Source organism: Malus sylvestris, chromosome 1 (assembly GCF_916048215.2).
Source record: "Malus sylvestris chromosome 1, drMalSylv7.2, whole genome shotgun sequence".
NCBI classification, from domain to species: domain Eukaryota; kingdom Viridiplantae; phylum Streptophyta; class Magnoliopsida; order Rosales; family Rosaceae; genus Malus; species Malus sylvestris.
The window spans coordinates 17,371,634-17,398,578 of NC_062260.1; the positions used below are offsets into that span (position 1 = coordinate 17,371,634).

At 37.0% G+C, this 26,945-nt stretch overlaps 1 protein-coding gene across 1 annotated transcript; it reads left to right on the forward strand.

The window, feature by feature from the left end:
• The first annotated feature begins 5,412 nt into the window (after nt 1-5,412).
• Nucleotides 5,413-22,301, forward strand: LOC126619594 (transcription factor MYC2-like). Its single transcript, XM_050288007.1, has 2 exons — nt 5,413-7,038; nt 21,882-22,301. Exons 1-2 carry the CDS (start codon nt 5,617-5,619, stop codon nt 21,948-21,950), a joined length of 1,491 nt encoding a protein of 496 aa, XP_050143964.1. The 5' UTR covers nt 5,413-5,616; the 3' UTR covers nt 21,951-22,301.
• Nucleotides 22,302-26,945: the final 4,644 nt, after the last annotated feature.

The following is a 26,945-nucleotide window of genomic DNA, read 5'->3' on the forward strand; positions in this document are numbered from 1 at the left end:
AAATCTTTCTTTGTACACGTTGTTCTTGTTTCAGGAATTTACGTGTTCACACATAGCTTTTTTATACCCGTTTTTTCTTAAAGTTTCAACAGTACCAAACTGGTACTTAGTTAAGAAAATTTTCAAATGAGTACATTTTATATTGTATTTCAATGGTTTTATCTCTACTTTTTGATCCAAAACTTATTCAAGTGGGGGGGGGGGGTGAAGTTGTAACAAAACTTGAAATTCACAATTTTTATTTCACAAAAGGTACTTGCTATACAGAATGAAAAGTATACAATAAATACAGAAATTAATATAATAATGTCAACGGTACTAACTTGATTACAGAAGGTAGAGGCTAGTGTAAAAGCTATGTCCTTCGAACAGTAATTCCGTCCCACTCTTGTGCTTGTGGTTCTATAACGTCTGCTCGACCAGGATACAACTACCTAATCCTATAACCCGCACTGGATTATAGAATTCTAGCGAATTGCTTTATGTGTTTACTCTATCTGGAAAGTTTGTACGGAAGAAAAGGAAGAAGAGAAGATGATTCATTTGGATACCATGGATTGCAGATATATAGGCTGTTTCACACCCCTTTCAAATAGCAGTTCAGTGTATTTGAAGGTTCACAACTCTTTTCTAAGAGTTGTGTCTTTTAATCAAAACGTTTTTAATTAATAATAAATTAATTAAAAACTTAATCCGAAAATTAAAATTAATGAATCAGATTAATTTTAAATTCCAAGGCCCCAAGTGCCCCAAGGTCCAAGGCCCTTGTTTTGATTAATTAATATTAATTGTATTTAAGCTATATTATACAAGCCTAATCCACACAACCATAAGGCCCAAGCTTCAATCCATTTCCAAATGGCCCATATTCTAATTACTAGACTAAAGTACTAAATCTATATAAAGGCCTTTGAGAATCTTGTTTTTCCCAAGGTGAGACAAGAGTCTCAAAACTTCCAACAATATATGCAGTTGTGCTATAATATTTCAATCATTGGTATTGTCACCACGGCAAAAAAACAACGAAAAGATAAAATGCTCTTAGGGTTTGCAAATTGGCATCACATCAGGGTTGGATACAACACCAAATGGACCCTAAAAGCATTACTATATAAATCTTTTTTGTGAAAATGAAAAAATGTAAATACGTATGAGTTCAAGTTTACTGGTTTGAGTTTAACCATTGCTATATAAATCCTTTTCGTGAACATGAAAAAATGCAAATATGTATGAGTTCAAGCTTATTGCTTTGAGTTTAACTATTGCAAGGAAAATAACTTGAACACGGGATGGCGCTTAACTAACACCACACTAGTTTCGTTTTTAACTCCAATAAAAAATTCCACCGTCTTGAAGATTTTACTCTCTCTCAAGAGTATTAAATCACACAATAAACAGTTGGATTATTTTTTATTTTGTCAATTAGTTTTAGTGTGAAACTTCAATTTCCTTCATGGTAGCAGCCACGCATGTTCTTAGTCACCCAATTTATGATCCATATGTTAGGCTTGAAATTTACCACAACATATTGAGAGTATTATACTCTCTAAATTGCAACGTACTTGTATTGAAAGTATGACTTTAGCCCATGAAACTTAAATTTCTCCACATATTACCCGACCTAAGTTTTTTTACTCGAATAAAATCCAATGACTAGATTCCACATCAACAAATTTATTAATTATGTAGATTAATGATTTTACAAAAAAATGTTATAAATTCATTGCATTATATATAATAACAATAAAACATACCTAACATACATAATAATACATGCTTAAATAAGTCACGAAAATTATATTACAAAATTAATTTACTTACAAAATATACTTTATTTGCTCATTGCATATATGTAAATAAATTAGTACAATATGTGGTACTATATGACATACCCCGATCCTAGAATCAAGGCGTGCTGGCCGTCACGTGAGCGTGACGTAACCAAAAGTGCGATGCGGAAGCAAAAGATATGAGAAATACGAAGGAATAAAAACCAACTACTAGCAATAATATCCAACTAGCATGCTAGAGTGAGTTTAAGTGTGCAGTACACAATTTCATAGCAGAAATACTAGGTGCAGTCAAGTAGAACTATAATTAAATTACAACACCCGCAGGTGAGTCCTACATGCAGGAAGTCTGTCAAAACGCCGAAGAAAACCTCGTGAGCCACCAACTGCTAACTAGAACCTGGAGGGGCGCAAAACAAAATTGAGTGGGTCAGTAAAACCAAAGTTTTCCAAAACATTTCATTTAAAACATTTCTAACCCCTCACTGTAAAACCTGTATACTTTCCCAAAAAATAACATAATAGCATAATATTTGTTCAAATCTCTCAAAACATTAATCTTTATCAAAATCCAGCAAGCATGCCATGCTATAAATGTCAATGACAGAATATGGATGCATCAATATAATAGGTGACATAATGAATCAACCGGAGACCCTGCAGTTGGTCCTGTACGGTTAATTCTATAGCTCAATATCCAACCCAGCCGGAGTCACCACGGTGACCTGTACAGCGCTACTCTGCACATAAGTCGGAACTACCTGAAGTAGTCTGTACGACAAGAATGGTGAAATAATACGCTCTAGTGCTTCTCTTATCAATCATCTGTGCGCATAATCTAAGGTCACCTACCAGTCGGAACCACCTTTAGTGATCTATACGACTAGCATGTCGGAACCCTCTCATGGTCTGTACGACATGCACCTACTTGGATCCAAGGTGAGCGTGTGGTGCGGTGAATATTATAAGCACTAACACCAGGGGTGCAGGTTATGAGCTCTCAACACAATTCACATCATCAGTGATTCACATGAATAACATAAAACTCACCTGATACTCACATGTGTGTCCACAACACCAATTCACATATATATATATATATATATGCATCAATTATCAATTCATATAATTCACAATATGCATGCATGGCATTTTGAAACATACCTTCATATAAATTCAATTTCTGGGAAAATCAATAGTATATAGGTAAATACAGAAAATAACTGTCCACTCACTGATAAGTCGAAGGGTAGTAACCCCCGTGACGTCCCTGGATGCGCTCGTCCTTGGGATAGGTATCACCTATATGCGAAATAACTAAAACAACGTTGTTTAAAGCACATAACCGACAATTCGTAATAACTTCTCATACGGTGCTCAATTTGGGTATATGAATATACCACAGTGACCTACTCGACGTCACGAACGTCGGCATATTTTTAGAAAAAAATTCTGAGGCCGCACGCGCCCCCACGCGCATCACCCCTAACCTCCAGTCACTGGACTGGTTCGCCGGTCGCCGGAAAACTGGAGATTTTTCAATCTCCTTGTTCTCTGTCATTTCTCAACCATTTTTCACGTATTTTATATCAAAATGAAGCCCTAAGCATGTAGAATCACGTTACACTACTTTAAGGCTCTAAAAACTATGAAATCTCACAAGAGAAATTCCAAGAAAACCGGCCAACTTCGAACTCAACGATCCGGACGTCCAAAACCTTCAAACTAAGCACTCCGAGCTTCCTTAAGACCTCACTAAGCTCACTATAAGCTTAGAATTCCTTGAAAATCAACACATCACGAATGCATGAACAGTACTCAAATCAGACCTCGGGTTTTCAACGTGATTTCTAAGGTTTTCCGTTCTAAAACTAGTACCAAACGACTCAAGAGGTTGAAATGATGAAGAATCTTACCTTTTTGGCGTCGATCCGTGAAGGTTCGAGGGTTTGGTACTTTATCCGTACAATTTCGAGAGGGAGAGAGAGACTGAAACGGAGAGGAGAGAGAGAGAGCACGGGGAAGGAGAGGGTTGTCCCGTGTGTGTGTGTGTGTGGTCCACCCAAAAACAAGTCACAATCCAAATTCTTAAAATCCCTAACCACACAAAACATACATACCAACTTTAATCCAACTTAAATTATTTTTCCAAAAGTTTAGGAATATATGTATTTAGTCCAATAATATGTCACACACACATACCTTAGTAACCGCTACGGGCAATCCTGTCATTTCACGTCCTCGATAAATAAAATCCCAGGACGGGTTGTGACACTATATATTTTTTAACGCATATATATATATATATAGGGTAATAATATATGCAATAATTATTTGTTCATTACAATTAAAGAGAGTAATAATATTTATTTATTTATTTTCAATATTGTGACACGGGTTGTAAATATTTTATAATAATAAGTCAATTACTTTTTACTTCAGTTGAAAATTACTTAGCAATCTTTTCAAAATTTAAATTTTATTTAGATATTTAAAATTAAGTGATTTTTTAAGTTTTTCATCTCAAACTCTTGGGAAAACAAGACGTAAAAAGTTGAAAATTGGTGCTCAAGTTATTAAAACTATTTGCTCGTACATACTGCGTGCCAAAAACTTTTGTATCATGTCAAAAGTAGTTGCCTCCATCGAGGATGAAGGGATAAGAAAATTAATTGTTTCTTGTTTTATCTAATAAATAAAAATTGATGTATTTATAACATGTCATTAATAATTTATTCATTCATGCAAGAGGAGACCCTACAAGGGACCGTAGTGTGTGGGCCCCAATCAGCCACTAAGCCTTTCCCTTTCATTCCACGTGCTAGAGCCTAGTGGTGCCCGATGGTGACTTCACCCTCCTAGGCTTATTATAGCTTCTATGAGTTTAATTTTTCCAACCAAATATTGAATTAAAAATAATGTTTGCATTCCTCCCATTTAAATATCATATCTTCATTCTTAAATTTTATAATCGATTGAAACATTTTTTATTTTCATTTGAACATCGTCTTTTAAAAAAATATAAAAATTTGATATCATTTAATCATCTAAATATATTAAACAAATAAATCGTTTATAATGAATATGTTATTTGGTATCTACACTGTTAATTTATTTTAACGCACTTAAATAACTAAGCAATTTACAATCAGTTAAATTTTTTGTATGGATGATTTCCAATGCAGATTAAGAAATTAAAAAGTTTTGATTATTAATTTTTTATAATATAAACTTATGTAAAAAAAATACAAGTATTATTTTAATTTTCTATTTCTCTCTTGGCCTGTAGTCACTGGACCAATTTAATTAAATTTGAACCCTAGCAACAGCAAACATGGACCCCACATGAGACACTACTGCTCCCTCACACGGAGGTTGATTGTTTACCCCCCTCATTTCCATACTCTTCCCATTCTTTTCTGTTTAATGTGATCACGTTTAAACTATATCAACATTTTATATTCCTATTACTTTTTGTTTTATTATTTTTATAAAAAAATTAATATAAAATATTAATATGATTTAACCGTAACTACACAAACAAAAGAAGATGAGAAGTATATAGAAATAGAAAGGCAAACAATCCATCTCCCACTCACACTCCCTCATAAAATCTGGATACTCACACTCTCTCATAAAATATGAGTATCCATATAAACCCCATCCAGCCCAACCTTTTTTTGTAAGGACCTCTCTCACTCTAGCATTCTTTCTTTTTTTGTGCTAAACGACTCGTCTACCATCTTTCACTCCGCAAGTATTAATTGATTTGTGTCCACTAAATTAGGAACTCAATCTCCCAACAAAAGTTCTGGCCTCACCACTTATGGAAGAATTAATAATCTCCCCCTCTTCATCCTCATCCCTAGTCTCCTTGCCTCAAGAAAACCATCCATCCCTCCAACAAAGGCTCCAATTCATTCTTCAATCCCAGCCAGACTGGTGGTCATACGCCATCTTCTGGCAAACCTCGAACGACCACCAGGTGGACAATGGTCGTCTCTTTCTGACCTGGGGAGACGGCCATTTCCAAGGCCCCAAAGACGCATCACCCAACAACCATCACCACAACCCCTACGGAGGTCTATCCGAAAGAAGGAAGATCCTCAAGGGCATCCAGTCCCTCATCAACGACACCAACAATCCAGATAACCATCATCAAGACTTGATCCTCGACAACATGGGTTTAAACGCCGACGTCACCAACGTGGAATGGTTCTACGTCACGTCGTTGGCTCGATCCTTCTCCGTCGGTGAAAGCATTAGTACTAATGTTCCCGGCAAAGCTTTTAGCTCTGGATCTTTGGTGTGGCTGACTGGAAGCCATGAGCTTCAATTCTACAACTGCGAAAGAGCAAAAGAAGCACAAATGCATGGGATTCAAACCCTAGTCTGCATCCCAACCCCCACCGGAGTTCTCGAGCTGGGCTCTTCAGATTTGATCCGAGAAAATGGGAACCTGGTTCAGCAAACCGAATCCTTATTCGGCTCGGATGTCGTTTGGGGCCAACTCGACCCTGGAACCAGATCCCCCATCGATTTAATCAACCGAAACTTCTCCTTCGCCGACATTGGCATCATCGCCGGCGTAGGGGAAGAAGACGACAAAAAGGAAGTTGCCTTGGACATAACGGCGATGAAGAAGAAGTGCGGAATAGCATGTCCGGATCTTGTCCAGTTGTCGAATTTGAATAGCCTTAACCCGGAACATTCGGATTCGGAGTTTCCGAAACGGACGCTGAAAAAGCGAGGGCGAAAACCGGGGCTGGGGAGAGACACACCGTTGAACCATGTGGAAGCGGAGAGGCAGCGGCGGGAGAAGCTCAACCACCGGTTCTACGCCCTGCGAGCGGTGGTGCCGAACGTGTCGAGAATGGACAAGGCGTCGCTGCTGTCCGATGCCGTTTCGTACATCAACGAGCTGAAAAGCAAGGTGGACGAGCTGGAGTCGCAGGTGCAGAGAGAGTCCAAGAAAGTGAAAGTCGAGACCGGCGACAACTTGGACAATCAGAGCACCACGACGTCGGTGGAGCAAACGCGGCCGCCCAACTCGTCGGCGAGTGGGTCTGCGGGGTTCGAGACGGAGGTGAAGATAGTAGGTTCGGACGCCATGATTAGGGTTCAGTCCGCGAATGTGAACTACCCATCAGCTAGGTTAATGGCGGCACTGCGTGACTTGGAGTTTGAGATCCACCATGCGAGCTTGTCGTGCATGAACGAGCTCATGCTGCAAGATGTTGTGGTGAAGGTGCCTAACAACATGAGAAGTGAAGAGAGTATCAAAGCTGCTCTTCTTAAAATATTAGATCAGAACTGAAGTTTGATAAACCGATTTGATCAGTTGGGTACCTTTTAATTTTAAATATTGTTTAAACTGGATATTTATTTCTCTTTCTATTAAAATAATTATGTTCCTTGTTGATTTTTTGTTATGTAAAATATGTAATTAAGGAGATAATTAAATATCAATAACGATTTGTTCTTTTCCTTCAAAAAGTTTTTTTCAAACTGCTTCTAGAATTGTAAAGAATGTTTTAGATTATAAACACAACATATATTGTGAATCATGTGACGAATTCCGTAAGTAAAACGCTATCTTTCTACTATTTCACCTTTAAAAAAAAACTCTCTCTCACCCGTTACAAGTACTTTTGCTTTTACGTGAAGAGAAAGTTCAACGTTCAACATTCAACGTTAGATGCAGCGATAAATGTTCTTGATTCGATGTATTACTGCTAATTTAATGACTAAATGACGACATAAAAATAGAGATTTGAATTCTGGAAGTCATTACACTAATAGTTGTTTGTGTTCCCCATGTACGTGGCACATAGGTGGTTTTAGGACAAAGACAGTGGAACAATCCGTATAATTTGGGTGAAGCAAGGACTCCATGTGTGGGAGGAACAGATATTTATGCACGTTTGTAAAGAGAGTGAGTGGACTGACTACTTGGGTCCTTGGTGAGGTGAAGAGACAAGTGAAAAAGGAAGTGGGGTTCCGTTTTTCTGCACCTGTGAATAACTTGGCCAAAAGTAAACCACTCGTGCCGTTTGTTTGTGGACGAAATGGAATATCCAATCTGGAATCTGATATGGTGTTTGGGGCCCTGGGACACGAGAATCTCTCGGACCCGCCATCGCACCCACTAACGAAGAAAAAATACTAAACAAAACAAAACAAAACAAAAAACACTGTAAAAATGTGCTTCTTATGCGATGATTGTTATTATTTTTTGTGGTAGCGTACGATGTGGGTTGAAACCTAACTAGGTTAGAAAACAAGGGTGGCAAATATTAAAAATAAAAAAACGAAGAAAGGCAACGTGCAAAAACCTAGCGCACACAATGTTGATGCTTTACGGATCCCACCAGCATGCAATTCGTTGTTCACCCACAGTAGGTGAATGATGATATCCCCGTGTTTTGCCGTTTTTATTTGTGGGTTTAAGCCATCGAGCTTAAGCTTTAAACAGTTTGCTTAGCTGTCCACAGATGGACCATATAATAGGTAAATATTATGTCACAAAACGTTTGACTCAGAAATATACAGCTCGATTTACATAACTGGAACGCTTATTTGTAAGCAATAAAAGGATTTAGTTACTGCATGAACAAGTCACTACCAAGAATTCCATTACCAAAAATTTGTAGAGTTAAAGAAAATTTAACCAACCAAATAAACTAGAAATAAACCTACAGATCATGTAGAATATGTATAAATCAACAGATGCTCATAATTCCTAAAGCATATGCATATCAAACCTAAGAAAAATCAAACAGTAGCTGTTTCTCTCTCTCTGTCTTTATAGCATCGTTTTGTTTCTAGTCCTAGTCCAATACATCAACTTAATTAGTTGATTTTTTGCACATCTTCTCATATGAAAAACTCAAATTATTAGAAGAAAGTTTGCCTTATTTGACAGATTAGACTAACAAATGCTAACAAAATGAAACAACAAGGGCAAAAATGCAACAACATGAAACTACAAGGGCAAAAATGCAACAAACGAAACAACAAGGGTGAAAGTAAAAACTCGAGTAAACTATATGATTTTCTGAGTGTTTAGATGTGGGATGCCACTAATACTATAGTATAATAGTATTTCTCTACACCAGTAACTAGGAAGTCAGTATGCATGACTAGTTTCATGTCAAATTTTGAATGATTCAACATGCTACTTAACACCAATTTCAAAATTAGTCGTCGCTCTCTAATATGATTTGGCACCGATGCCTTTTTCGTCTTCTTATAAAAGAATATTGTTGTATGAAAAATAAAAAAGTTTAACACCCATTATTAGGTAATACACACTCCTATCGTTTTTAATGAAGAAAAAGGTAGCTAGATAAGAGATAGATAACATGTTAATTTATACACATATATATATATATATATATGGACTGGATTTGGATCTTCTCCTGAGTAAAGGAGACGGAGCCTCTTGACCCAAATACACGGACCATTGGATTTTGATCTAACGGCTACGGCTACAACTATTATAATTTTTAGAAGAACCCCCTGTTTGGAGTCGTTAGATCAAAATCCAACGGCCTATGTGTTTGAATAAGGGGGATCCGTCTCTCTTGCTTAAGAGAGGATCCAAATCCATATGGACTATTATTTGCTGATGAAAATTATATTTAAAATGAATCTAATGATATTGTCTTTTTTATATTTCTCAGAAAGAACAATGTTGATGCTTGTTCATGGCTTGTAAAAGTAAAAACGTGCAATATTTGGTTCTGAATGAGGATCCTCTTCGGATCTTAATTGTTCAATTATTTTAAATATTTTTATTTTAAGTTAAATATAAATAGTTTCTAACGAAAATTAATCATATATAATGAACAGACATGATTTAAGAATCTACATGATCATCGTAAAGAGAATCCGGATCCTCCTGGTTTGGTTCTTTTCGCTTTTGTAAATAAGGAGTGGTAGGACCAATGAGGTGGACCTGGAGGGACCACAAAACTATTGATGCAACGATACAAATAAGAAAATATCACATCAACACATGTCTGATTAGACCGATTGTTTGTCTTAGATAATAAAAGTAGGGATATTTTGAATGCGGTTCCTAATCCTTAACATTCTTTGATTAAAACTTTAATAGTATTCAAAGTTTGATCAAGGTCCCTTGACTTTGTACATCTTATTATATTACTATTAATATTTGTATTTTTATAGTTTTGACATTTATTGTTTGATATTTTATGAGATTTATAATCCTATAAATTTAAAATCTCTCATTATAATACTATTAGAAACGGTTATAATAAAAAAAATTCAAATATTTTTATTGAATAAATGGATAAAAACTATGTAAAAATAAGAAATAATAAATGGCAAAAGAATGTATCCATAGTGTTAAAAAAATTGATACATTTTACAAAAAAAAAATTGATACATTTCACATATAACAAATTGGTACATTAATAAAGAAGAATTGGTACATTAGAAATAAATTAGGGTACGGATAAAAGATTAAAAATTATGAATACAAATGAATTTTAAAAAATATAGGCGCTAAAAGAAATTAATACATGGGTACAAAATAAAACTAAAAAGAAAATACTACAAATTAAAAAAAAATGTTGCAAATTAAAAGTGGGTACAAACTAAAAATATAAATATATGATACAAAATTTAGGCATAAAACATAAATATACCATATGTAATTTTTCTATCATTGATTAAATATACAATGTCACGTGACAGTATACACATGGGTACAAACACAAATAAAACTTTAAATAATATGGGCACAAAAAGAATGACACACCCCGTCCCGAAGGAGGGCATGCTGGCCGTCACGTGAGAGTGACGTAACCATTTACACAGTTCGGAAGCTTTAAAGATACAATTACTAAGATGTAACACCCGAGGGTGAGTCCTACTTTTGTGAATTCTGTCAGAGCACCATTGGATTCCTCGTGGCCACCAAAGCTCTGCTATCTTGAACCTGGAAGGGCGCAAAACAAAGTTGAGTGGGTCAGTAAAACAAAGCTTTGCGAAAATCATCTCATTATCAAAACGCTAACCCCTTACTGTAAAACCCGTATACTGTCCCAGAAATATGTAATACGTATACTTATCTCAAAACCAAGCTTAGAAGTAGTGGTATGTGAATTATATGCCATGCCAAAATATCTCAACAAAACATATAAATAGCTCATGAAAAATAATATGTCAACCGGATCCATCTATAGTGGCCTGTACGGCTGAACTATAGCTCATAATCACTCTCATCAATCAATCTAGCCGGAGTCATCACAAGTGACCTGTACGGCACTACACTGCACACGAGTCGGAACCCTTGGAAAGGTCTGTATGACTGGGTGAATATAGTTATACTCACACTATCCTCCCCTGAATCACTAGTCACCTACGAATTGGAACCACCTCTAATGGTCTGTACGACTGGGCACCTAAATTGGATCCAATTGTGAGCGTATAGTGCGGGGGTGACTATATATGTATAGGCCTGAATCATCTCTACCAAATCACAATCACCCTAGTGCAGGTTTATGAGCTTTCCATCATATCAACTTAACAATTACATAATTAAATTTATGAACTTACCTGACACTTACCTGTGCGTCCGCAACACCAATCATGCATGTATGCAACTAATGCATAAATAAATAGGCATATATTTTGCATGGCATTTCATATCGCATTTCACTTAAATTGATCTTCTGGGAAGAAATCTCATTTATATAGATATATATACGGAAAACAAAACTGCCGACTCACCTGGAGTTCGCCCTACAACTCCCTAGCACAACACATCAAGGCGTCATGACGATCGGTGCCTATAATAATCATCAAGACATGCCTCAGAAATCATATCGATATAATATAACTTATATAAAACACGTCACTACGTAGATCGATCCGGAAGATCTGCAATTCAGATTTCCAATTTGAAACTTCCAGAGATCTAGAATATACCTCTAGGACAACATCCTAAAATTTCATTACCATCCAACGGTCAGATCTCCGTCAATTGCCAAAACTAAGTAACGGTTAACATTCTATATTATGAACTTACAACTCCAATTCCGAAAGATCCGTAAATCGGATTCCCGATACGTAAGTTCCTATAATCCTTAAATATTACGTAATACTACGTATCAAATTTTGGTGACGATCCGACGGTTGGATCGTCGATTCACCTTTTGGCCTAACCACGAATCGTAACGAATTTAGGTTCAATTACTCAATTTACCTCAGTCAATTATCAAAAATGAACCTAGAACATTAAACACATGCTAATAATGACATTGGCGGGCCACTGGCCACGCGCCGCCGCACGAGCCACCGCGGGTGGCGGTCGGCCGCCCCGGCTCGCCGGAAAATCCAACTATCTCCAAAAATTACCAAAATTTACAAAAAGGAATATCTCAATGAGTAGAGTAAACTTTATACCTGAGGCCAAGGCCAATTTGTCCTGGAAAAGCTCAAATTTTTCCAAAACCGTACGAAACCCTAGAAATGGGTGAGTTCCAATTCGTCCTCAAATCAACTCTGCCGTCCCAACCAATGCTTGGGCTTTGTTCTAGGCCTCAAGAGGAAGCTATGGGTGGTGGAAATTGGAAGAATTTGCTTCAAACATAGGAGAATTTTGAACATGAAGCTCGCGGCACCCGTGGGTATTTTCATCCAAACTCACACCTAATCTCCTCAAATTTGATATGGAAATGATAGAGGGAAGGCATATAAGATGATTGGGGGTGGTTGTTTGGCTCAATGCATCGGAAAAATGGGTGAAAAATGTTGAAATTTGGGTGTGGGTGCCGCGGGTCGAAACGGGTCACAGGTGAAGACCTATTTTCTTCCTTCTCTCCTCCGCTTCTCGCCCTCTCTCCTTTCCTCTTTTCTCTGCTCCGATTGGCCGGTCTCCTCTCTCTCTTCTCCCCATTCGCCAGTCTCTCTCCCTAGTCTGTCCCGGAGCTCCTACCTCTTCTTTGGTTAGGCAGTTTTGCCCAACCCGCTCCTTACTTCTTCACCAGTCACGCACACATACATACACATACAAAATCTTCTTTCATCTTTTTATTTTTATTCTTTCCCTTACATCCGAGCCATCCATTTCAGATTTCCTTTAATCTGGGTCATCCAAATGGCACACCAAATTTTTATAATAAAATTCATAAAATGCACAAACTTCAAACTTTAAAATCTTTTTCGTTATAACTCCAAATCACGAACCGTCTACGCCCACACTTCCGTAGCGACGAGTACTACGAGGATATGTCAAGAAAATAAATCTTAGATGACACAACACGACGATTAACCTCGAATAATGTGCGTACCTCAAAGTGCATTTTTGTAAAATCCTTTACTAAAACTTTAAAAACTCTTAAAATCAGGGACGGGCTGTCACAAAGAAACTAATATATGGGTACAAATTAGAAATGAAAAGAAAATTGGTACAAATTAAAAAATATTTGCAAATTAAAATTAGGTACAAACTAAAAATAAAAATATATGATAAAAAAATTTAGCCATAAATATAAATATACTAATTGTAACATTTTTAACATTAAAGGAATATATTTAAAAATAAAAATATTTTATTATTCAAATAATTAATCATGTTATTAATACCCAAGGACCTTGATCAAAAATTGAAAATGAATAGGATTTTAATCAATGGAGTAACAAAAAGAATGATTTGAACCTAATTTTCCCATAAAAGTAAAATTTAAAGTAAGTTTATTATTATTATTTTTTGTTGAGGAAACTGGACTTTCATAAAACCACGACAAAAGCCAAATTACAAGGAGAGAGCCACGGAGGCTGATAGAAACCAACAGAGAGAAAGCAAGAGGGATGTAAGGGCCATGATTTAATCTTTACTAGTAATGATTTCTTAATTTTAACTCAATTGGAGCAATAGTTTTTCAACTAAACATTCATTACTATTAGTCTCTCAACTCATTAAAATGTGTAGTTAGGTCCCTCAACTAAAAATCAATTACCATTGGTCCCTCAACTTTAATCCAACTAGAGAAATGATCTATCAACTTTAACCCAATTTGAGCAATGATCCCTCAACCTTAACCCAATTGTAGCAATGATCTTTCCAACATAACTCATCTTGATAAAATTCTGACGAAGTTGGCGAAAATGACCATAGCTATACGTTTTGATGAGTTGAGGGACCCCAATTTTATCAATGGTCATTCTAACATAACTCATTTTGACAAAATTCTAACGAAGTTGACGAAAATGACCATAACTACACATTTTGATAAGTTTAGGGAGTGGACTAATGGTAATATATTTTTAGTTAAGGGACCATTGCTCTAATTTAATTAAAGTTGATGGACCATTGCTACAATTTAATCTATTTATAACGTATCCACGCTATCGGGTGAAGTTGTTAAAGTAATTTCAAGTAAATTAAATTTATAGACTAAATTTGCAAACTAAATAATGTGTTACCAATGAGAAATAAGCATGTTAATCAACACTTAAGTAATAATCCAATCGTAATTCCATATAATTTAGCTTACAAAATCTAGTCTCCCTAACATTACATTTGTTAAAAAGTTTCGGATTATTCGCTCTATATATTTTGGCCGATAAATCAACAATTTTTATTCAATTCGACATATATTAGGTTGATATGTGGGTGAATCCGCAACAGATGGTGGAGAAAATAGGTTTCAACCCCCTTTCCCAAAAAAGAAACTTTGTATGATAATCCTATGTATCGACTGATATATCAGTAATTGTGCTAATATTTTAATCCTCGGTCTTATCCTGCCACATCGATAAAAAAAAACAACGAAAAGATAAAACGCTCTTAGAGTTATCACTTATTACTACGGTTTAGTGATATTTCTATTCACTTGCAAGTGAGAGGTCTTAGGTTCGATTCTTGTCAAAGGCAAATTTGAACAACATTATTGCTAGTAGTGGCGAAGCCAGGAATTGTCGGGGGGAGGGGCAAAATTTTTTTTTCCCGAACAAACGATATTATCTACACTAAGGGGGTAGGGGAATGGGCTAAGTCTGACAATGAGCTAGCAATAATGTGGTTCAAATTTGACTTTGGCGAGAATCAAACCTAAGTCCTTTCACTTACAAGTGAAGAGAAATATCACTAGACCATAGCACTGGTGGCGGGTTGGGGCGAACTTAAAAGAGTACAAGGTTAAAAAAGATTAGTCAATATTTCATCAAACTCAGTGTCCTCACTTTATTGGGAACTAACCGGAATAATCGAAGAGGACTACCTGAAATATTTAAAGGATGACCACTTGGAATATTTGGAGGAGGGTTTAAGCATTGTTTCTTATAGTATCATTTCATTACGTAATTGTATACTATGGAAAAAAAAAGTCTTAGATTCTTAATCAATACCAATATCATATAAATTATTCATTAGACAAAATTCAATTCAATTAATCAATATCAATGAGAATAATCAAGAATTCAATTTTTACTTTAAATAACAAGTTTATTCATCAATAATTATAAGATTTCATATTCATATTCAATAATTAATAACCATATTGATTAATTACTCTATGATTCTACGTCAAATAAACAAAATTTCAAATTAAATAACCAATTAGGGTTAAGGCTAACATAAATTTGGAAATTAAAAACTTCATCTAAGAAGAGAAAGGGGGCCAAGAATGGCGGCTGGAGGCTGGCTGCTTGCAGCTTGGATGGCTTAAAAGCTTGAAGTTGAAGCCTTAATGTCTGGTAGCAGGGAAATGAGGCTGCTTGCTGGGATCTGTTCTGCTGCCATCTGATTAATTTTATTTTTCAATTCTATAACTAAACGATGTCGTTGCATTAAAGGAAATTTTTTAACTAGGACTAAATGGTGTCGTTTGGTCTGGCTTTTGAGAAAAATATAAAACCAAACGCAGCAGAGCTGCATATCAGCAACAAACCCAGATCCGGATGAACACAGACGGAACCACCGCACCAACAAGCACTTTCGACGGGACCAGAAAGGCGAAACCACCGCTCCTAGACTTGTTTTCTGGTGAGGGGAGTGGCGGCCGCCACTCCTCGCCCTCACGTGGCTTCACCACTGATTGCTAGCACATTGTGAAGCTAAACTCATCTCCTCCCCCTTAGTGTAGATAATATTGTTTGTTAAAAAAAAAAATTGCTCTTAGGGTTTGCAAAATTGGCATCCGTCTCTCCTTACGGACCAAAATGGTTAAGTGAACATGGACGCAAGTTAAGTCCTTATATGGCCCGTAAGCATGGGATTAGGATCCTAGCCGGATTCTCTTGTGGAGATCCAGATGATCAATCAATTGTATCCGTTTATCATACATTGTGCGGTCAGAAATCATTTTAAATTTTTTATTTAAAATCAAATAAATAGTACCTAACGAAAATTAACCGTATAATGTACAATAAATGAAAACGATTTATTGATTCTCCAGATCCCGATAAAGAGAATCCTCATCCGTAACCATGGGCAGACTGCTCACCCAAAAACTAAGTTCCCCATATTGAATCAGATTTTCCCCAAATTAGGCTTATGATAAGACACAACAATTTGTGGGAGCGTGTGGAAGAAGAAGAAAAACCCATTTTACTTATATTCACTCACTTGACTCAGAGTACTCTATTCCAACTTATTTCTCCGATTCCTCCGACGTACCCTCCCATCAACAAGCTTTTATACCTTATATTCTACCATAAAAAAAGTTTTCTGGTTCGGACTTCCTTAGAATTTACCTATTTCACACCACAAGGACCCTAAAAGCATTACTATAGAAATCCTTTTCGTGAACATGTAAAAATGCAATTGCGTATGAGCTCATGCTTACTGCTTTGAATTTAACAATTGCAAAGAAAATAATTTGAACGTGGGATGGTGCTTAACTAACACCACACTAGTTTCGATTTTAATTCCAATTAAAAATCCTACTGTTTTGAAGATTTTACTCCCTGTTAAGAGTATTGAATAACACAATAAACAATCTGACTACCTTTTGATGAGTCGATTTCATATTATATATTTTACCATATTCTTAATGTAATTTGGTGAGATTTGATATTTTGTTTTATATTTCAAATGTAGGAGATGTGACCTTATTCTATGCAAAAAATAATGAGAGAATTTCCAGTTGGAGTAGATTCAAAAGTTTGTCAAGAAGGTTATATCAAAATTTCAGCATTTTTATTCCAAAGTATTTGATTATGGCAAAGGATTAAAGGATCAGGGCGTAGTGTTGGCACATTGATTTGTTGGGCTTAATTGTGAGTTTTTAGCAAGAAGATGACATTTTCTGGAGTTAGGCCCTTTTATAGAGTTGTAGAGAACATCTTAATATTCAAAACAAGATCTTTTGGGTGAGTTTTGGTGCTGGTCTGGTCTAGAAACGTGAAGTGTTTCGGACTGGGCAGATTGCCTAGTTATGTTAGGTTTGTGATTTTAAGTTATCCTTTTGTTATTTTGTTTCCTAGTTTTTAAGAATGCCTTATTTAGGTAGATTTGGGAATAAGGTGCTAATTATAAGCACTAATAGGCCATTAGGGTTTTTTACACATCAATTTGGAAAACTTGGCTAGGCTTTGGCGAGTTGTATTCTTCTTTCAAGGATGTTTTCTATCTTTTCTTCTTAATGATATTTTTCTTTTTAATCATGATTATGCGTAATTAATTTATTTTTGCTAGAGCGAGGTCAAGAGCCTTAATCGGAATATGTAGTCTTTTATCAATTCGCTTATGAATTTATACATGTTTGCTTTGAATTATTAATCCCTGCATATAAACCATCTAATCGTCTTAATGGTTTATCACCATTAAAATATTTAGACAAGTAATTTGATATAATGTTTGTTGGAACATCACTTTGAAATTGAGGAGAGCTTCTTGTGATTGATAATTGTGATTTCACGTAAGACGAACATCACGCTTTTAAGAGTTACATGATTTTTCAAAAGATTTTCACAAAACTTAATGAATCTTACATCTTTATATATGATCTGAACATCATAAACGGATTGTATGTTAGATGTACGTTCTCGCTTAAATATCACAAAAAGAATATGCATTAGTAATTAATACATAACCTTTAAAGTATGTATGTGATAATTCATGTATAATTGATAGAACTAGATATGATTGTTAACGACGATGACTAAATCTGAACCCATTTATAATTGAATTTTCCAAAAACTACGCACCAAAAACCTTTGTATCATGTCAAAAGTAGTTTCATCAATTGATGATGAAGGGAAGGACCATTCATTGTTTCATGTTTTATCTTATAAATAAATAAAAAATTGATGCATTTAAACATCATTCAAGCAAGAGAGGGACCCCACAACAGAAAGTTGCGTATGGCCCCAATCAGCCACTATGCCTTTCCCTTTCACTCCATGTGCTAGTGCTGCCCAATAGTGACTTCACCCTCCTAAGGCTTTATATAGCTTCTATGAGCCTAATTTTTCCAACCAATATTAAATTAAAGATAATGCTTTATTATCTCACATGCAAAAATCTTCGCCCCTAGAATTTTATAATCGATAATGACCACAAAGTGGTTTAGTGATCGAAAACTAATTATAGGTTCTAATTTTATATAGCATGTTATAGATTTGATCTTTGGTACTGATAAATCACATGATAGTGGTCAGGAAGAGGGTGAAATATCTCTGTGAGTTTTTCTCGACCCCCAAAATAGTGAAGTGCCGTAGCAAAACCATTAGCTGATCTTTTTTTTTTCTAAAAAAATAAAATAAAATTTATAATCAATAAAAACTGTTAAATCTCTTAATTTTTATTAGATCTTCTCTACAAAAAAATCATTTGAATCGAAGATCATTAAGTCATTCAAATGTAGCGAACAAATCAACAGTTCACTGTAAATATGCTACTTGGTATCTAAACCGTTGATTTATTTTGATACATTTAGATGATTAAATGATCTACAGTTATAATAATTTTTTTGGTAGATATAATATTCAAATAGAGATTAAAAGATTAAAAGATATGGATTATAAAATTTTAATTGTAAAGTTAATTGCAAAGATTGAGCTCGTATAAAAAAGAAATAAGCGGCCGTTTGTTTGCCCTCACTAAACTTCCTTGGATTGAACTGGCTTAGCTGGGATTACTAGCCAGTGTTTGATGCGAACAAGGACTACCGTTAATGAGACTAAGGGCTAGTTTGGTATTGCTGTGTTTTGAAAAAAAATTGCTTCTGCTATGCTGTGAGAATAAGCGGCTGTGAAATAAAGTTGTAGAGTGTTTGGTAAACTTTTTTGTAAAAATGCTTTTGAAAAAAAAAACAGTATTATAGTGTTTGGTAAACTTTTATGTAAAACAGATATGAAAAAAAATCGGTTTTTCAAAGCTGAGGTTTGCAGCTTCTTGTTTTTGACTTTTTTTTTTTACCCAAATCCGTGAAAAAAAGCTGAAGCTGAATGTTTGTTAAACACAAAAAAGCTCCCAGCTTTTTTTTATATCAACTTTTTTTAGAATCACCTAATTACCAAACCAGACCTATCTCGGACTCGCACCGACTAAGTCTTTCGCTACGTCGTCTTAGCGAGGATCCCTGATAGGTATGGGATTGCTAATCCCGTCCTCAAATCTGTTTCGTTTGCCCGTTGCATCGTCTACATACTGCATCGTCTGCAAGCGTTCTTCTCTGCAACACCGTTTGCCCACCCCCATATTTGAAACAAAAGCCTCACTCGCTGCCTAAATCTCAAAATCCAACCACAAAATTAAAAAATAACAAATAAAAACGCAAAAAAATAACAACAACCAAATCCAACCACGAAATTCAAAGTCCACCCCGTGCCAGAAAATTCCGAGATGGCTTTGTAGGCGGAGAAGCCAACACATGTATCAGATGGAAGAGAGATATCCGAAAAATTTTAGAAGAAAAAAGGATGAGGAAGGTGGATATGCTTAATGGCAGCAAGAGGGTGAAGATGATGAGCTTGTTTTTGAAGGATTTGCGATGAGCTTCACACCTGCGTTGTGCATGAAAATGAGGGAGAAAAGAAGAAATGGACGGAGCCAAAAGGAGAAAAGAAGAGATGATTCCAGAGTGATAGTTTTCCAGGAGAAAAAAGGTTAAAAGGTTGAATAAATAATAAAATATTATTATGTATGCATCAAATAATATAAAATATTACAATATATACATTAAATAAAATAAAATATTATAATATATGCATTAAACAATATAATATTATAGTTTGTTTATTATCTGGTTTTATAGTCCAACACTGCACCAAACGTTTCACTAAGCTAGTCCAGCTTAATCTAGTCTAAATCAGTCCAGCTTAGTCCCAGTAGTTAGTCCAATCCGAGACAGTCTGGTGCAACAAAGGCACCCTAAATGTATTATCTTTAAATTAATTTTCTGTTTTTCTCTTGGCCTGGGTCCCGGGACCAATTTATTTAAATTTGAACCCAAGCAACACCAAACTTGGACCCCACATTACACTCTCACACTGCTCACTCTCGGTTTCAGAAAATCTGAGTATCCATGGACCATATATAAAGCCCCATCCACCCCAACTTTTGTAAGGACCCATCTCTCCCTCAAGTAATCTCTTTTGTTCTAAACTACTCCTCTAGCATCTTTCACTCTCCAAGTGCTAATTGAGTTCCCACTAAATTCGGGACTCAATCTCCCCACAAAAGTTTTGGCCTCACCACTTATGGAAGAATTAATAATCTCCCCCTCTTCATCCTCATCCCTAGTCTCCTTGCCTCAAGAAAACCATCCATCCCTCCAACAAAGGCTCCAATTCATTCTTCAATCCCAGCCAGACTGGTGGTCATACGCCATCTTCTGGCAAACCTCGAACGACCACCTGGTGGACAATGGTTGTCTCTTCCTGACCTGGGGAGACGGCCATTTCCAACGCCCCAAAGACGCATCACCCAACAACCACCACCACAACCCCTACGAAGTTCTATCCGAAAGAAGGAAGATCCTCAAGGGCATCCAATCCCTCATCAACGACACCAACAACCCAGATAACCATTATCTCTACAACATGGGCTTAAACGCCAACACCACCAACATCGAGGGGTTCTTCGTCAGGTCGTTCGCTCGATCCTTCTCCGTCGGTGAAAGCATTAATATTAATGTTCCCGGCAAGGCTTTTAGCTCTGGATCTTTGGTGTGGCTGACTGGAAGCCATGAGCTCCAATCCTACGTCTGCGAAAGAGCAAAAGAAGCACAAATGCATGGGATTCAAACCCTAGTCTGCATCCCAACCCCCACCGGAGTTCTCGAGCTGGGTTCTTCAGATTTGATCAGAGAAAACTGGAACCTGGTTCAGCAAACGAAATCCTTATTCTGGTCGGACCTTGTTTCGGACCAACAAGAACCGGGAACCAGATCCCCCATCAATCTCATCAACCGAAACTTCTCCTTCTCCGACTTTGACATCATCGCCGGCGTTCAGGAAGAAAAAAACAAAAAGGAAGTCCCCTTGGATATAACGGTGATGAAGAAGACGTGCGGAAGAGCATGTCCGGGTTCCATACCGTTTTCGAATCTAAATAACCTTAACCCGGAACCTTCGGATTCGGAGTTTCCCAAACGGACGCCGAAAAAGCGAGGGCGAAAACCGGGCCTTGGGCGAGACACAACGTTGGACCACGTGGAAGCGGAGAGGCAGCGGCGGGAGAAGCTCAACCACCGGTTCTGCGCCCTACGAGCAGTGGTGCCGAACGTATCGAGAATGGACAAGGCATCGTTGCTGTCCGACGCCGTTTCGTACATCATCGAGCTGAAGAGCAAGGTGGACGAGATGGAGTCGCAGGTGAAGAGAGAGTCCAAGAAAGTGAAAGCCGAGACCGTCGACAACTTGGACAATCAGAGCAGCACGACGTCGGTGGATCAAACGCGGCCGCCCAACTCGTTGGTGAATGGGTCTACGGGGCTCGAGGTGGAGGTGAAGATAGTGTGTTCGGACGCCATGATTAGGGTTCGGTCCGAGAATGTGAACTACCCGTCAGCTAGGTTAATGGCGGCGCTGCGTGACTTGGACTTTGAGATGTACCATGCGAGCTTGTCATGCATGAACGAGCTCATGCTGCAAGATGTTGTGGTGAAGGTGCCTGATAACATGAGAAGTGAAGAGAGTATCAAAGCTGCTCTTCTTAGAATATTAGATCAGAACTGAATTTTGATCAACCGATTTGATCTGTTGGGTAACGCGAAGAGACAAGTGAAAAGGCAATAGGGTTCCGTTTTTCTGCACCTGTGAATAACTTGGCCGAAAGTATAAAACCAATCGTGCCGTTTCTTTTGGGGACGGATTGGAACATCAAATCTGGAATGTGGATGGTGTGTTTGGGGCCCGGACATGACTCATGAGAGTCTCTCGGACCCGCCATCGCACCCAATAATGAAGGAAAAATACTAAACAAAATAAAACAAAACACATTGCAAAAATGTGTTTTTATGCGTTGATTATTATTATTTTTAATGCTAAACAAAATAAAACAAAACACATTGCAAAAATGTGTTTTTATGCGTTGGTTTTTTTTTTTTTAAATAGGTTTTTTTTTTTTTTTTTTTGGTGGTAACATAGATGTAGGTTGAAACCTAATTAGAATACAATACAAGGGTGGCAAATATTAAAAAAACACCAAAGAAAAGCAACGTGCAAAAGCTTAATTTTAAGCAAGATGGACCATATAATTGGTAAATATCATGTCAACTACAGATGGGCCATATAAGTAAATATTATGTCACAACATTTGACTCAGAAAAATAGGCTCGATTCAAATAACCGAAACTCTTAATTTTAAGCAAGAAGATTAGGTTACTGTATGAACAAGTCACTACTAAGGCCATCTCCAACCGAAGGCTGGTAAGATGGCTCGTTTTAGCCCTCTGGCCCTCCAAGATATTAATATTTTAATGAACAGTACATGACCATATTTGCCTCCATCTTCAACCAAGGGCGAAAGGGTCATAGGCCAAACACAATTTATTATTTAAATTTAAAAACTACAACAACTTAAATTTAACAAACTACAACTTATGTTTAAAAACTACAACTTAAATTTAAAAACTACAAATTAAATTTAAAAACTACAACTTGGTTAATGTTATTTAATGTTGTTTCATATTGTTTGACACACCCCGACCAGAATCGAGGCAAGCTGGCCGTCACGTGAGGGTGACGTAGCCATGAGCACAGAGCGGAAGTGACAGTAATATGACAATGTGAGTAAATAAAAACCAAACTAGTTAACTTACACTAGATAAGTATATAAGTGCGAGTGAAGGTATTCAAAGTGTAGATACACATATTCAGAGCATAGGTAACCTAAGTGCAATCCAGCCAGCTAGGTAAGAATTATACAAGGCATGAAAGAAATCCCTACATTATTATAAGTCTGTCAGAACCGCCGTAGAGTCCTCGTAAGCCACCAATACGAATTTCTAACTAGAACCTGGAGGGGCACAAAACAGAAAACGTGAGTGGGCAAAAACAAAGCTTTTTAAAACCATTTCACTTTTTGAAAATAATAACCCCTCACCATAAAACCCAAATAATTTCCCAGAAAATAGTAATACATACATATGTAGAAATCATGTTCGAGAGTAATGAAAACCGAGTATATGCCATGTCAAGTATCTCAGCAATGAAATAAGTTAACCAGGTGAAATAAGTCAATATGAATGATATGCCAGCCAGAGTCACCTAACGTGACCTGTACGGCTAAACCTATAGCTCATCAAATATGCCTGCACACGAATCGGAAAAGCTACGATCATGTGAAGGTTGTGCAAATAATCGCGGGTCACCTACGAGTCGGAACCACCTAATATGGTTTGTACAATAGGACTGTACACCAAACTTGGATCCAAGGTGAGCGTGCAGTGCGGGAGGTGAACATCACGTGAAGGACTATGCCCTGGCCACTGGCGGGAGCACTAACATCGGGGTGCAAGATAATAAGCTCTACATGCCTTTACGTATAACCATAACCAATGTAACCACTAACATCATACTGTACTCACCTGAAACTTACCTGGCCTCCGCAGCGTCATACAACAGTTTGCATATACAGACCAATGCATTTAATAAAATGAAAATGCAAGCATGACATGGCATTTAAAAGAATACACTCGTTTCAAAACAGTTTCTAGGAAAATGTAAAACATATATACGTATATATATATATATATAGAAAACCAAAAGCCCACTCACTGGTATGTAGCAGGGTCGTAACCCCCGAGTCTCGTCTGGCTACCCTCGTCCTCCGGAAACGTCTCACCTATATGTTAAACAACTAATTTAATGTTAATTTTAAGCACATAACCAAAACCGCGTAATAACTTCTCATACTTTGCTCAATTGGGGTATTTGAATATACCATTGTGGCCTACTCAACATCACAAGCATCCCCATATTTTTAGAAAAATTTTCCGATGTAACAAGCACCGGCCACGCGCAGGCACGTGTCTGGCACACTAACGGATTTCGTAATGGCGTTAGGGTATATTCCGTTAAATTCCTAGAATATCTCGTTAAAGTTACCTGATGTCGTCAGTATATTCCATCAAAGTTGACGGAATATTCTCCTTCCTTCTCTAGTGGTTCACCGGATTCCGACGCCGATCGCGGATGCATCGCCGGTTTCTAGAAAAATTTAAAATCTTAATATCTCCTTCAAATCTCAACCAAAATTTCACAAATCTTAAATAGATTTGAAGCTCTCAACAAGGAGAACATAATCTTACCTATTTGAAGACCTTAAACCTTCGGGAAATGTTTGGAAAATAGCTTGACACAACCGGCCAAAATTGGAACTCGACAAACTCGAGTATTCCAAAGTTCGAACCACTCCAAAACTAGCCTAGGATCATTATAGATTTGATTAGGACCATTTTGAGCCTTAAAATCTCGTTGGAGCTTATGGTTCTTCACAATTCTGACGTCATTTCTTTGAACAGAGGATATGGTTAAGCTCGCGAGCTTGCAAGGAACTTGAGGGTGGTCCTTAGAAGTTCGATCTGTGAGGTTTTGGTTCAGTTTGAGTGTGGTGTCGTCGGTTGTACGGACGAATGGGAGAATTCGAGAAAGATGGAGAAAATGCAGGCTTGTACGTGTGTGTGTGATCTGTCACGGGTTGGCCAAAGAAAAATATTAAGGGCTCCCCATTGGGCAGCTGTGTGTGGGAAAGGAGAGAGGGAGAGTCCAAGTGGCCCAAAATATAATTTCAACCCCAAATTTGATTGGGCTAGGAAATATATGAATAACTGGGATTGGTTTAGGTTTTATTTTCCTATTTTGACGCAATTATATTCTAACGTTTGTAACATCAAGTACGATTTAATTACAACGGCGAGAAAATAATTTAAAACTACATATACCCATCCACGTCACTTAGCCAACGAGGGCATATTCGTCATTTTACACACTCGGGGAGAAAATATATAATAATTCGGGAAGGGTCGTTACATTATTTAATGTTGTTTCATGGTACTTAATTTAATTTAATGTTGTATAATGGCCTATGAAGTTATGGGAAAAAAATAGAATTTAAAAAAAATTTGAAACAAATTTTGTAAAATAGAAGTTATAGGAAAAAAAATTGTAAATAAATAAATAAAAACTATAACAAATTAAAAAATAACAGCTAGCTGACCTCAGCTAGTTGTTGTATTTAAAATTTTGACCTAGCATTCCTGTTGGATATAACCGACAGGAATGCTCAAATTTCTAGCCAAGCTCGGGGCTGGCTGCCTGGCTAGATTGGGCCAGCCGGTTGGCCCTTTGGCATATTCAGATTTTGTGGGGCCCACGAGCCCTCTGGCCTAGCCCTCGGTTGGAGACGGTTTTCTGGCGTTTTTCGGCCCTCTGGACCATTCGGTTGGAGATGACCTAAGAATTCTAAAATCGAAACTTTGTAGAGTTAAGAAAATTTAACAAACCAGATAAACTAGAAATAAACCTATACGAATCATGGTAGAATATATAAGTCGTAGATGCTCATAACTCCTAAGAGTAATGCTAGGAAGACTAAATTTGTTGACTAAATTTTGTAAACTAAATGACATGAAAGTTAATAAGTGGATTATTAGTTAAACGTTGATAAACGTGCTCATTTCTTATTGGTGACACATCATTTAATTTGCAAATTTAATTTACAAATATAGTCTTCTTAACATTACTCGATCAACTCCTAAAGCACATGCATATCATACTTCAAAAAAATCAAACAGTAGTTCTCTCTCTCTGTCTTTATAGCATCATTTGTTTTTACTCTAGTCCTAGTCCAATACATCAATTAGTTGATTTTTTGCACATCTTATCATGTGAAAAACTCAAATTAGAACAAAGTTTACCCTATTTGACTGATCAAGCTAACAAATGCTAACAAAATGAAACTACAAGGGCGAAAATGCAAAATGCAAAATGCAAAATGTAAAAAAAAAAAAAAAAAAAACCTCCAAGGATGAAAGTAAATATTCGAGGAAACTACATGATTTTCTGAGTGTTCAAATATGGGATGCAATTAGTATTATAATCGAGTAGTATTTCTCTATATTGATAACTAAGAGGTCATGTACATAACTAGATCCTGAAAAATGAGACAGTGAAAAAAAGTTACTTCTCTCCCAAACCTGTGCCTTTTCTCACCCATCAAACTAGATTTGAAAGCCTCCCTAGCCGTTGCCCTTTGCTCCAGCTTGGGGTCAGCGGTAGCCTGACTCCCACCTTCTTCTAGTCCTCCTTCCTATTCCCTTTCCTTTTCCACCTTCTACATCTTTCCTCTTCTCCATCCTTCCCACTCGAAAGGTTTTAATTTTTTGCATTTTTCTCTTTTGGCCTTTGTTTTGGCTTTCCTTGAACTTTGTCTCAATTTCCCTACGTTTGTCTCAAGTCTGGACTTTCATGGCCCTCTCTTGCTTCGTTGCTACATTCCATCGTGCGTCCTCAACCATCGGCCTCAATTACTCGGCCAGTGTACTTCTCCTCATGTGTTGGGTGGCTGTTAAAGTGCAATATTTGGTAGGATTATGAGAGCGCTCACTGCTCGGGTGGCTTGCTGACCCCCTTTTTTCCGTTCATATAGTTGTTTCGTTGGTTCATTGTCTTGGTGGTGGTGGCCGTCTTGTGATAGAGGCGCATTTGTAGCTGCTGGATTTCATTCCA

Excerpts from the sequence above, each read along its gene's own strand:
- LOC126619594 (XM_050288007.1), top strand. The coding sequence starts at position 5,617 with ATGGAAGAATTAATAATCTCCCCCTCTTCATCCTCATCCCTAGTCTCC. Across the intron at positions 7,039-21,881 it reads TGCAAGATGTTGTGGTGAAG|GTGCCTGATAACATGAGAAG; the intron begins GTGCCTAACAAC and ends GTTGTGGTGAAG.